Source organism: Chiloscyllium plagiosum, chromosome 44, assembly GCF_004010195.1.
Source record: "Chiloscyllium plagiosum isolate BGI_BamShark_2017 chromosome 44, ASM401019v2, whole genome shotgun sequence".
Taxonomy (NCBI): domain Eukaryota; kingdom Metazoa; phylum Chordata; class Chondrichthyes; order Orectolobiformes; family Hemiscylliidae; genus Chiloscyllium; species Chiloscyllium plagiosum.
The window spans coordinates 10,107,571-10,120,771 of NC_057753.1; the positions used below are offsets into that span (position 1 = coordinate 10,107,571).

Here is a 13,201-nt window from a genome sequence, read left to right on the forward strand (position 1 = left end):
GGTGAGGGTCAGGCGCATCTTGTCTTGGGGCGGGGAGCGTGGGCGGCCATCTTGGTGAGGGCACCATCAACTGTTATTTCTGGGAAAGACTTCCACCCTTGTGGCAGCCCTGGCCTTTGCTGAGCTTAATTCCCCACACTGTCCAGCGACGTGCAGGTTAGGGTGGATCGGCCGTGCTAAATTACTGCTAATGCCCAAGGATGTTCTGGTTAGTGTTTATCGGCCACACTAACTTACCCTGATGAAGGGCTCCTGCCCGAAACGTCGATTCTCCTGCTCCTCGGATGCTGCCTGACCTGCTGTGCTTTTCCAGCACCACTCTGATCTTGACTCCTTCCGCCTGCTGCCGATTTCCGCTCTCGGCCTAGCACCGCCCCGTTTATGACGTCACAACACGGAAGTGGCCCTATCAGTTTCAGTGTGAAACACCCTCCTCTGGGCAACTCCTCATCCTGGGAGGGAGAGAGGGAAGGAAGGGGAAATCTGTTTACTTGTAGCAACTGGAATGAATCTAGGGAGGGAGCAGACTCTGCAACCTCTGGCATGTGTCTTACTTACCCGAGTGAGGAGGGACGGATGATAGCGATTGGGGAGGAGTGGATACTTTTTCTGTTTTATTTTAAAATGCACCCGGCTCCCACAAATAAATGCATCGGGTACAAGTACGGCACATGCAATAATCCACATTGCAGCTTCAAGCCAGCTGCAATGGTTTTACATCCTGTTCTTCCTCCGTCTCAGCTCCTGCATTTCAGTTTCCTTCCCCCATTCCCACCCCCGCCCCAAGACATTGATGCTGCCAAGCTGACACTCAAAAGTTCGGTTGTCCCTCCATTCTTTCCCAATTTTCAAAACCCACAAAAGACAACTTTTCCAATCCTCTGAGTATCGGAGATGGGAGGTTACGTTGTGACTGTACAGGACATTAGTAATGCCACTTTTGGAATATTGTGTGCAATTCTGGTCACCCTCCTATCGGAAGGATGTTGTGAAACTTGAAAGGGTTCAGAAAAGATTTACAAGGATGTTGCCAGAATTGGAGGGTTTGAGCTTAATTGGTTAGGGCTGTTTTCCCGAGTGTGCTGGATGCATTTATGCACATTTATAAAATCATGAAAGGCATGGATTGGATAAATAGCCAAGGGCTTTCCCCTGGGTTTGCAGGAGTCCAGAACTAAAGGGTAATAGCTTTAGGGTGGTGTGGATCTACAAAAGAAACCTAAGGACAACTTTTTAATTCAGAGTGTAGTGAGCATAAAGAATGAGTGCCAGAGGAAATTGTGGAGGCTGGTACAATTATAATATGTGAAAGTCATCTGGATGGTTATATGAATAGGAAGGGTTCAGAGAGAAATGGGCCAAGTGCTGGCATATGGGACTAGATTAATTTAGAATATCTGGTCAACATGGACGAGTTAAGAACATAAGACATAGGAGAGGAAGTAAGACCATTCAGCCCGTTGAGTCCACTCACCATTTAATCATGGCTGATGGGCATTTCAACTCCACTTACCCGCACTCTCTCCGTAACCCTAATTCCTTGCAAGATCATGAATTTATCAATCTCTGCCTTGAAGATATTTAACGTCCCGGCCTCCACTGTGCTCCGTGGCAATGAATTCCACAGGCCCACGCTCTATGGCTGAAGAAATGTCTCCTCATTTCTGTTCTAAGTTGACCCTCTCTAATTCTCAGGTTGTGCCCATGCGTCCTAGTCTCCCTGCCTAATGGAAACAACGTCCCAGCATCTACCCTTTCTAAGCCATGCATTATCTTGTAAATTTCTATTAGATCTGCCCTCAACCTTCTAAAATCTAATGAATACAATCGCAGGATCTTCAGCCATTCATCGTATGTTAGGCCTACCATTCCAGGGATCCTTCGTGTGAATCTCTGCTGGACACACCCCAGTGCCAGTATGTCCTTCCTGAGGTTTGGGGACCAAAATTGGGCACAGTATTCGAAATGGGGCCTAACTGGAGCTTTATAAAGTCTCAGAAGCATGTTACAGATTTTAAATTCCAACGCCCTTGAGATAAATGACAACATTACATTTGCTTTCTTAATCATGGACTCAACCTGCAAGTTAACTTTGAGAGAATCCTGGACTAGCAATCCCAGATCCCTTTGTACTTTGGCTTTATGAATTTTCTCACTGTTTAGAAAATAGTCCATGCCTGTATTTTTTTTTTCCCCAAAGTGCATGACCTCTCATTTGCTCACGTTGAATTTCATCAGCCATTTCCTGGGCCACTCTCCTAAACTGTCTAAATCTTTCTGCAGCCTCCCTACCTCCTCAGTACTACCTGCCTGTCCACCTCATTTGTATCATTGGCAAACTTTGCCAGAATGCCCCCAGTCCCTTCATCCAGATCAATTAATATATAGAGTGAACAGCTGTGGCCCCAACACTGAACCTTGTGGGACACCACTTGTTACCAGCTGCCATTCGAAAAAACCTTTTATCCTAACTCTCTGCCTTCTGTGAGACAGCCAGTCCTAAATTCATGCCAGTAGCTCAACATGGCCCCCCCCTTACTCAGCAGCCTCCCGTGAGGTACTTTATCAAAGGCCTTTTGGAAGTCTAGATAGATAACATCCACCGGGTTTACCTGGACTAACCTACTTGTTACCTCTTCAAAGAATTAAATTAGACCAAAGGGGCAGTTTCTGTGCTGTGTACCTCTATGAATCTGGCTTGGCAATAATGTTAGCCATGTCTGTATGTTCAGTTTGTCTCTAGTGTTGGTGTCAATAGCTTGCTGCCTCATTTCGCTCCCCACCCCAAACCTCCTCGGGACATTAACCATTTTGTCACTGGTTGCTTCTAAAGAATACTGTATACGTTTGCTTCCCAAAATCAGTCCTGCTCACTCTCAGCAGCGTCCCAGTGTCGTGAAAGATATTAACTTTTCAGCAGAGTGATCCAAAATTCAAAGAAATGTCAGTCTTGATGTTTTTCTTTACTGCCCCTGTAAGATCCTGAATCAGCACCTTCAGGAGGATTAGTTAGAGTGGAGAGAGAACAGAGGGGGAGAGAGGCTGGGATGGTGCTTTCAATTTTGTGGAATAACAAAAGAAAAGAATGTTCCGCAGAAAGTAGAATTGCTTGTTCTGAATTTCTACCCTGAACTGACATTGACATTTGTAATCTCTTTACAGAGTATTTGACGATCTGATGACTGAAGTTCCAAAATCAACAGATGAAAGGCTTACACCCGAAACGTCGACTCTCCTGCTCCTCGGATGCTGCCTGACCTGCTGTGTCTTTCCAGCGCCCCACATTTTGACTCTGGCTCTCCAGCTTTCGCAATCCTCACTTTCACATCAACAGGTCCGTGACAAATTTTGACTCTGATTCTGTGAGAAGGAGCAAAGCTCTTTGGTTCCTGTTTCAATATATTTTCTGCATCAGTGGGACTGGATGAGAGACCCTACTATTGCAGCACAGTGAGTGTGGAGCCTGAAACAGGAATTCACGTCAGGGAGGGGCTCTATACATGTTTGTGTGCGGCTGAAGATTCGGTCATGGAGAAACCCGAGGAATCCCGTCCCGTGGAGAAACCATGGAAATGTGGTGACTGCGGGAAAGGCTTCCGTGTACCGTCTGCCTTGGAGACTCATCGGCGCAGTCACACTGGGGAGAGGCCGTTTTCCTGCCCTGAGTGTGGGAAGGGGTTTGTTCAGGCCTCCCACCTGCTGTCCCACCATCGGGTCCATACTAGGGTCTGGCGGTCCACCTGCCCCGTGTGTGGGAAGGGTTTTACGCAGGCCTCCCACCTTGTGATCCACCAGCGCAGTCACACCGGGGAGAGGCCATTCTCCTGCGCTGAGTGCGGGAAGGGCTTTACTCAGGCCTCCCACCTTGTGGCCCACCGGCGGGTCCATACTGGAGAGAGGCCGTTCTCCTGCTCCGAGTGCGGGAAGAGATTTACCCACTCTTCCCACCTCCAGGCCCACCAGCGGGTCCACACCAGAGAGAGGACATTCTCCTGCCCTGAGTGTGGGAAGGGCTTTACCCGCTCTTCTGCCCTGCTGGCCCACCAGCGGGTCCACACCGGCAAGCGGCCCTTCCCTTGTTCTGAGTGTGGGAAGGCCTTCAGCGATTCTTCCACCCTGCTGGCCCACCGGGGACTCCACTCTGGGGAGAGGCCCTTTAGCTGTCCGAAGTGTGGGAAGGCCTTCAGCAATTCCTCTGTCCTATTGAGGCACCAGCGGATCCACACGGGGGAGAGGCCCTTCAGCTGCCCTGAGTGCGGGAAGGGTTTTACCCAGGCCTCCCACCTACTGACCCACCAGCGGGTCCACACGGGTGAACGGCCGTTTGCCTGTTCCGAGTGTGGAAAGGCCTTTGTCGACTCGTCGGACCTGAGGAGGCACCGGCGGGTCCACACTGGAGAGAGGCCATTCCTCTGCACTGAGTGTGGACGGAGGTTCACGTTGTCCTGCAACTTACAGAGGCACCAGCGGGTGCACCAGCGCTCTCAACAATTGGATTCTACCAGTGATGCTGCTGTGGGTCACCCTCGGTCATGAGTGTATTGGGAATATGTTGCATTCTGTACCTTTAAATTATGATCTGCCTTCAAAATGGTCAATTGGTTCACCCAGCAGTTATTGGTATGATCTGAACTCAATCCTGAAATTGAGTCAACTTTACACTGGTCTCCTAAAAAGCTGGAAATAAATTTTCTCGGATCTTTGCGGTTGTAGAGTCCAACAGCACGGAAACAGACCCCTTGGTCCAACTATGCTGAACATAACCCCAAACTGAACTAGTCCCACCTGCCTGGTCCCAGCCTATTCCCTCTGAGCCTTTCCTATTCATGTACTTATCCAAATCATTAGAAAAACCAAAGGAATTCACTCTTCTTAATCATTTATTTCCAAAAGCAATTAAGGGTCTGACTGCTTTCTCCCGCCCCAATCTAAATCTGTGCCCTCTAGTTCTGGACTCCTCCCAATCCAGGGAAGAGGCCTTGTCTATTTACCCTATCCATGTCCCTCTGTAAGGTCACCCCTCGGCCTCTGACGTTCCAGGGAGAACAGCCCCAGCCTATTCAGCCTCTCCTTGCAGCTCAAATCCTCTGACCCTGGTAATGTCCTTGTAAATCTTTTCTGAACTGTTTCAAGATTCACAACATCCGTCCAATAGCAGGGACATTGGTTTGCGCACAGTATTCCAAAAGTGGTCTATGTCCTGCACAACTGCAACATGACCTCCTAACTCCGATACTCGATGCTCTGACCAATAAAGGAAAGCATGCCAAACGCTGCTTTCACTATCCTATCTACCTATGACTCTACTTTCAAGAAACTATGAACCTACACCCCCAAGGTCTCTTTGTTCAGCAACACTCCCCAGGATTTTACCAGTAAGTGTATAAGTCCTGCCCTGATTTGCCTTTCCCAAATGCAGCACTTAAGTAAATTACATCGGTCACTACTCAGCCCATTGTATGCTGTTCAAATAAATACAAATGCCACTTCTGTTAAAAAAAAAAATAGAATGTAGAATTTAGCCAGGTCACATGTCTTCAGGAATGCTTTCTCTGTTGTTGTCATTATTATTGAGATGGTGCCTCCTCTAATACATAGAGGTGCCTGTGAAAGCCAGTGATTCTCTCTGAAGAGCTGAGGACCGTTAGCTCTGGTGAATGACAACTCTGGGCGCTTTGTCCAACTGCAACCTTCTCTTATACCCTTGATGACTAATCAATATTTCTTACAACTGGACTGCGCCTGTGTTGCCAAAACTATCAGATTTAAATTTAATAGGTGTTTCATGCCTGAGGGTTCAAATTGATTGGCTAAATTCAAAACCTGTTGTCTGAGTAAAAACTGCTGTTTGACACACTAACTGTATGGCCTTTCCATAAGAAATGTTTCTGTTCAGGTGCTCTCTCTGTCTGCTTGCAACCTTTCCGCTCACAGACAACAGTTTTAAATTGCTAAGTGCAGAAAAAACACATGATCTTTTAAAGTGACCACGCAATACTTTCCCCATTTTACAATTTTACACACCACCAAATTCGAACTTACTGCCTCCCAATCTACAGTTACAGAGGAACCTCGATTATCCAAACGAGATTGGCTGGCACTATTTCGTTCGGATAATTGATTAGTCAGTTAATTGATTCGCTGCCTGTCCTCTGGGGCTCGGAGTTTTCTGAAGTTTCCTTCTTCCTCGCTCTGCCTGCCTTGCTCCCTCTCTCTGTCTCGGTTTGTTTCTGAGCAGACACACACTTGTGTGTAAGGGACCTGCAACATTGCTGAAAACCCTGCTGCCCTTTCCCCATGTGTCCCTGTCCCCATCAGCTCCTGTTCGCCCCCTTAAGTCTCCCATCTACCCCCCCCACCCCCTCTCCAGGCCAGTTGGACTGGACGCCAACAGTAAGACTGCTACTGCCGTTGGGGGGGATGAGTTTTAAATTAGTGTATGTGCACACACATGCTACTTTTTATTGAAACTTTTTACCTGTACAGGTAAAATGTTGGAGAGATTATCTGGAGAAGGGAAGTTTAGGCTATATCCCTGTGTAGAACTCCGGGGGAAGTGTGGGGAGAGAGGGCGGGCGGTCAGTCATTTGGAGACTGTGCCTGGACTCCTATCGATGTCCAGGACTATTCTCGGCAGCATTTCAGTAAGCCGAGTGCGTTTTTAATCAATGTTAAAACATCTCTATGTTTCTATCAGGACCTTGATCTTCTTTTGGATAATCCGAAATTCAGATAATTGATATTCAGATAGTCGAGGTTCCTCTGTACTCTACCCAACTTCACAACACATCACATCTGGAAGATGACACTTCACATCTGCCTTTAACTTAAGAAAGCGATCGGGTTTAGACTACTTTCGCAAAATCTTTTGAAGGGGGGGGTGGGCATGGGTCCATAACAGTTGTCACTAACTTGTTACCCACTGCCATTAGCGTATAGTACCCAATAGCTGCCAATTATGGCCACAGTAATGTGGTTTCTTGGCTCAAACACCACAGAGTAGGATATGGTCTGAATGTGTCCCTGTAACACAGACCGCTAAGGACCAGGCCAGACCCCATCAAAACATTTGAAGAATGTAGGCCAAACCCTAACATTTTAACTTTTTTTTTTAGGCATTTGTGAAGTGGATATTCCAGGAATGATGCATCTGGTCAAACCACACTGTTACAGCCAAAACAATTTATTTACACACTACAGCTGAAAGAAACACAAACAAAAGAAAACAGAATTGAGAATAACTTGTATGAAAGCTCAACTGATTATTGCAACTTAATAAAGCTGTTCCAATTCTGCAACATCCTGAAAACAGAGGTTCTTACAGATTTCGGAGAGTGGAGTCAGGCAAGAAAACATCTATTAAAGCATGTTTCATTGTAGCTGCTTCTCTAGGACCCCTGCTAAAACTACACCAAACTGGGAAAACAAAACTGAGCTGGGAGAACTGTCTGCTCCCCTTTCATTGTGCAACTGTGTCTGTTAACCATTTTGACACCACTGCTTTTAAACCCCCCCTTGAAAATAACCAGGGACAATATAACCTTGTTAAAGGGGCAGGATCGTCCCGATACCATGTGGTCTGGGTTCTTGTGGAGGCAGATGTCTTGACATTTATTAACAACACTCATTATGTACACCGTTACATGATCTCAGGCTGGGACACTGTGCTTATTGATGCATCACATAACTAGAACACAACATGTGGCAGAGTGACTGCATATTGCACTGACTACTGAGATGAGGGAATGGCCTTTGTTGTGGAATGCCACATTGTGAGGTGATCCAACTGCCCGAAATATGCATGGTCTTTCTGCAATCCATGCAAAGCTACAAGAGACTTCATCCTCTCATCTTCAAAAAGGAAGGTGCCGGAACTTCATTTTTAATCTTCCAAAATGTCCTAGGTTCTGAAACCGCCACAGCAGACTGCAGGATATTCCTCTCTTCATGGAAGTAGGGATACAAAAGGCAGGAATGGAGAGGCTGCTTGGTTTAACATCAGTCAAAGGGAGAAATCTGCAGTCAGTTATTAAGGAAGATAAATTGTGACATTTATAAAATCTTGTTGCAATCGGGCAGAGTCGACAAAGGTTTATGAAATTGACTCATCATTGGGAGATCTATTTTAAGAAAATAACAAGCAATGTGGATCATTCAATTTTATTTTCTTTACTTTATTATTGTCACATGTACCTAAGTACAGTGAAAGGTTTTGTGTGCAGTACAGGCAGATTATACCACACAAGGTGCATCAGAGTAACAGAACTGAGTGAGAATACAATGTAACAGCTGCAGAGAAGATGCACAAAGAGTGACATCAACATTAAATATGAAATTTGAAGTGTCCATTCAGCGGTCTAGTAACAGCAGGGAAGAAGCTGTTCTTGAATCTGTTGGTCAATAAATTTAAGCTTCTGTGTCTTATGCCAAACGGAAGAGATTAAAACCGGGGTGGGCGGCGTCTTTGATGTTGGCTGCCTTGCTGAGGCAGCAGGAAGTACACATGGAATCAATGGTTGGAAGGTTGGCTTGTGTGATGGACTGGGCTGTCTGGGCAACGGTCTGTAGTTTCTTATGATCCTGGGCACAGCAGTTGCCGTACCAAGCCACGATGCATCCAGAAAGAATGCTTCCAACGGTGCATGTATAAAAATTGGTAAGTCTTTACAGATATGCTGAATTGCCTTAGCCTCCTGAAATAGTTTAAGTGAGTGCACAAAAGTCTGGCAGTTGAAGTAAAATGTTTATTAATGTGAAGTCATCCATTTTGTTGGAATAACAGTAAAAAGGCTTATTACTTGAATGGTAAAAATAATTGCAACATGCTGCTGTGCAGAGAGACCTGGGTGTGCTTGTGCATGAAGCACAGAAGGTTAGTCTGCAGGCGCGAAAGGTAATTAAGAAGGCAAATGGAATTTTGCCCTTCATTGCTAAAGGGATTGAGTTTAAAAGCAGGGAGGTTATGTTGCAGCTGTACAGGGTACTGGTGAGGCCACACTTGGAGTACTATGTGCAGTTTTAGTCTCCTTATTTAAGAAAGGATGTATTGGCACTAGAGTGGGTGCACAAGAGGTTCACTAAGTTGATTCCGGAGGTGAGGAGAGACTGAGTAGACTGGGATTATGTTCATTGGAATTGAGCAGAATGAGATGGGATTAGATTAGATTACCTACAGTATGGAAATAGGCCCTTTGGCCCAACAAGTCCACACCGATCCTCCGAAGAGCAATCCACCCAGACCCATTCTCCTAACTAATGCACCTAACACTATGGACAATTTAGTCTGCCAATTCACCTAACCTGCACTTCTTTGGACTTTGGAAATCCACACAGACATGGGAAGAATGTGCAAACTCCACACAGGCAGTTGCCCAAGGTGGGAAATGAACCCGGGTTCCTGATGCTAACCATTGAGCCACTGTGCCACCCCTCTTATAGAAACATATAAAATGATGAAAGAAGTAGCTGAGACAGACCTAGAGAGGATGTTTCCACTGGCGGGTGAAACCAGGACAAGAAGGCAGAGCATCAAAATTAGGGGGAGCCAATTTAGGACTGAGTTGAGCAACAACATCTTCACCCAGAGGGTTGTGAATCTGTGGAATTCCCTGCCCAGTAAGGAAGTTGAGGCTACTTCAGTAAATGTTTTTAAAGCTAAGATCGATAATGATTTGAGCAGTGAAGGAATTAAGGGATACGGTGAGAGGGCGGGTCAGGGGAGCTGAGGCCATGAAAAGATCAGCCACGATGTTATTGAATGTTGAAGTGGGCTCGAAGGGCCAGTTGGCCGACTCCTGCTCCTAGTTCTTATGAAGTAGAGGAACCCATGGATGTACTGATATTCTAGAAGTCTTTTGAAGTGCCACATCGAAAGTCATTATTCAAAATAAGAGCTCATCTTGTCCAGGTCTTTTAACAGCGTGGATAGAGCATTGGTGTGTGAACAGGCAACAGTTGTCAAAATGTTTTGGGTTGTCAAGGCATGATGAATGGAACATAGTGCAAGAGCTTGCTTTTTTTTTACAATTTCTATTCACAGCTTTGATGAAGGAAGCATATGCAAGGGTGTTAAATTTGGTGATGGCCCGAATCTATGGAGAAAACTCTTAAGTACAAACAGGGCACAAGACATCTGTGAAGTATGGTTGACAGGTTGGGTGCAGGGTTGGGAACAGGTGAGATAAAAGTTTAATGAAGGAAGCCTGTCAAACGTAAGTGAAATATTGTCATTTGTGGTAAGGGGGCAGAATATAAAGTCAGGGTGTTTTCCTCAGTTTGTCAGTGGTATTGGGAAGACCACCAGATTTGGTCTCTTTACTTAGGAGAGGATGTAAATAGCAGTTTATAGCTGATTTACTCAACTTATAATTGGGGTCAAGAGGTTGTTAGGCTGGGGTTGTATCAGTTAGAGCTTGGAAGAATCGGATGATCTGATGGAGATGTATAACATCCTGTGAGCACTTAATGTGAATGTCTAAATCTCATTGTGCCAGAGACTAGAACTGAATGGACACAGTTAACAAATAGGTGACCTCTCATTTAAGGTAGAGTTTTGTTTTTCTCTCAAGGGTTCCCGAATCTTTGAAATTCACTTCTTTAGAGAGTAGTATGAGATGGAACAGTGGTTAGCATCACTGCCTCAAAGCGTCAGGGACCCGAGTTCAATTCAACCCTTGGGTGATTGTTTGGGTGGATTTTGCACATTCTGCCCATGTCTGCATGGGTTTCATCTGGGTGCTCCGGCTTCCTCCCACAGTCAGTGCCGACTCAATGGGCTGAATGGCTTGCTTGCACACTGTATGGTTTCTAGAACTGCCTGGAGCCTGTAACGGACCAAATAACACGTGGACACTTTTCTTACACTGCTTTTATTCAAGGCTGCAGAGCCATTTCCACAAGACGGCAACAAGATCCCCAAATAATCAAATACATCAGCTTAATATATTGTGTTATTTTAAGAGCAGTTTACATAGAGTCATAAAGATGTACCACATGGAAACAGACCCTTCGGTCCAACCTGTCCATGCCAACCAGATATCCCAACCCAATCTAGTCCCACTTGCCAGCACCCAGCCCATATCTCTCCAAACCCTTCCTATTCATATACCCATCCAAATGCCTCTTAAAATGTTGCAATTGTACCAGCTTCCACCACATACGCTGGCTGCTCATTCCATACAGGTATCACCCTCTGCATGAAAAAGTTGCCCCTTAGGTCTCTTATATCTTTACCCTCTCACCCTAAACCTATGCCCTCTATTTCTGGACTCCCCGACACCAGGGAAAATACTTTGTCTATTTATCCTATCCATGCCCCTCATAATTTTGTAAACCTCTAAAGGTTACCCCTCAGCCTCCAACCCTCCAGGGAAAACAGCCCCAGCCTATTCAGCCTCTCCCTGTAGCTCAAATCCTCCAACCGTGGCACCATCCTTGTAAATCTTTTCTGAACCTTTTCAAGTTTCACTACATATCCCAATCAATAGTATAACTTGTTTTATGATTACCCACATCCCATTACAATTAGTGGTTCTGGTTATTTTATTTGTCTTACCTTGTTGTATTTAACCAACTACAGCAACTTAGACACTTGCTTAATTATAATGTCCAATGTCTACAGAGTCACGACCGTTCTCCTGAACACTGACTTGTGACCACCTCATTGCTGTCAACGTTTTACTTTGTCAAATGTCTTCCTGGCTTTTTGCAGTTAGCACCCTATATTCTGCCCTTGCCAACATTTTCCCCTCCAAGTCTGTACTGAGGATTTCATCAGAAACCTCAGAGTGTGGGGCAAGCAAACAAAAAGCCCCCTGATTCTCCCACAGCAGCCACTATTAGAACAGGCAAGAGGTTCAGTCCTCAGGGTGACTCTCAGCAGCGTCACCGGCGGAATCTGGTTGGAAATGCTGGTGTCTCTGCACTTGGGTCAGGCAAATGGCCTCAGCAGCTTGGATGAGTCGACGTAGGCCTTCCCACACGCTGAGAAGAAGACCGGCACTTGCCTGTGTGAACCTGCGGGTGCTCCATCAGGTGGTAGGAGTGCGCGAAGCCCTTGCCACACACAGCGCAGCTGAAGGGCTTCTCCTTGGTGTGGATCTGCTAGTGGCTCAGCAGCTTCAAGGCCTGGGTAAAGGCCTTCCCACCCTCAGGGCAGCTGAAGGGCCACTCCCTGGTGTGGACCCGCTGTTGCCTCAGAGGAATTACTGAAACCCTTCCCACACACTGAGCAGCTGAAGGACCTCTCACTGGTGTAGACCCACCGGCGGGTCAGCAGGATGGAGGAATGACGAAAGGACTTCCTGTACTTGGGAAAGGGACCAGCCTCTCGCCCATGTGGACTCGCTAGTGGGCTAGTAGATTGGAGGAATTGCTGAAGGTCTTCTTGGACTCTGAGCAGCTGAAGGGCCTCTTCCCCTGCATGGACCCACTGGTAGGTCAGCAGGTCAGAGGAATCGCTAAGCTGGTTCAAGGCCTAGGTAAAACCCTTCCCGCACTCTGGGCATGGAAAGGCTACACTCAGTGTGCTGCAACAATAGAGCATCTCATCCAGTTCCACTGATCTGAAAACATACAAACAGGAATCAAAACGTTTTGCTGCTTCTCACAGAATCATAGTTATAGAATACAGCACAGAACAGGCCCTTCGGCCCACGATGTTGTGCCGAACATTTGTCCTAGCTTAAGCCCCTATCCATGTACCGATCCAATTGCCGCTTAAAGGTCACCAATGATTCTGACTCCCACAGAAAGCGCATTCCATGCCCCCACCACTCTCTGGGTAAAGAACCTACTCCTGACATCCCCCCATACCTTCCACTCTTCACTTTAAATTTATGTCCCCTTGTAACACTCTGTTGTACCTGGGGGAAAAAATCTCTGACTGTATACTCTATCTGTTCCCCTGATCAACTTATTAACCTCTATCAAGTCACCCCTCATCCTTCGCTGTTCCAATGAGAAAAGGCCTAGCACACTCAACCAATCCTCGTACGACCTATTCTCCGTTCCAGGCAACATCCTGGTAAATCTCCTCTGCACCCTCTCCAAAGCTTCCACAACTTTCCTAAAATGAGGCGACCAGAACTGCACACAGTACTCCAAATGTGGCCTTACCAAGGTCCTGTACAGCTGCAACATCACCTCACGACTCTTGAATTCAATCCCTCTGCTAATGAATGCTAATACACCATAGGCCTTC

At 46.3% G+C, this 13,201-nt stretch overlaps 2 protein-coding genes across 2 annotated transcripts in view; one reads left to right on the plus strand and one right to left on the minus strand.

Moving 5' to 3' along the window:
- The window catches only part of LOC122543541, a 5,472-nt gene extending 4,917 nt beyond the window's left edge, over positions 1 to 555 (minus strand). Inside the window, exon 1 of the mRNA XM_043682345.1 lies at positions 238 to 555. Within this exon, the coding sequence (XP_043538280.1) occupies positions 238 to 545 (308 nt within the window). The 5' untranslated portion in view covers positions 546 to 555. The remainder of the gene's footprint in view (positions 1 to 237) is intronic.
- Positions 1 to 13,201, plus strand: part of LOC122543651 (zinc finger protein 91-like) — a 331,816-nt gene that overhangs the window by 235,624 nt on the left and 82,991 nt on the right. The window contains exons 2-3 of the mRNA XM_043682468.1: positions 3,163 to 4,529; positions 10,040 to 10,152. Of these exons, the coding sequence (XP_043538403.1) occupies positions 3,529 to 4,529; positions 10,040 to 10,152 (1,114 nt within the window). The 5' untranslated portion in view covers positions 3,163 to 3,528. The remainder of the gene's footprint in view (positions 1 to 3,162; positions 4,530 to 10,039; positions 10,153 to 13,201) is intronic.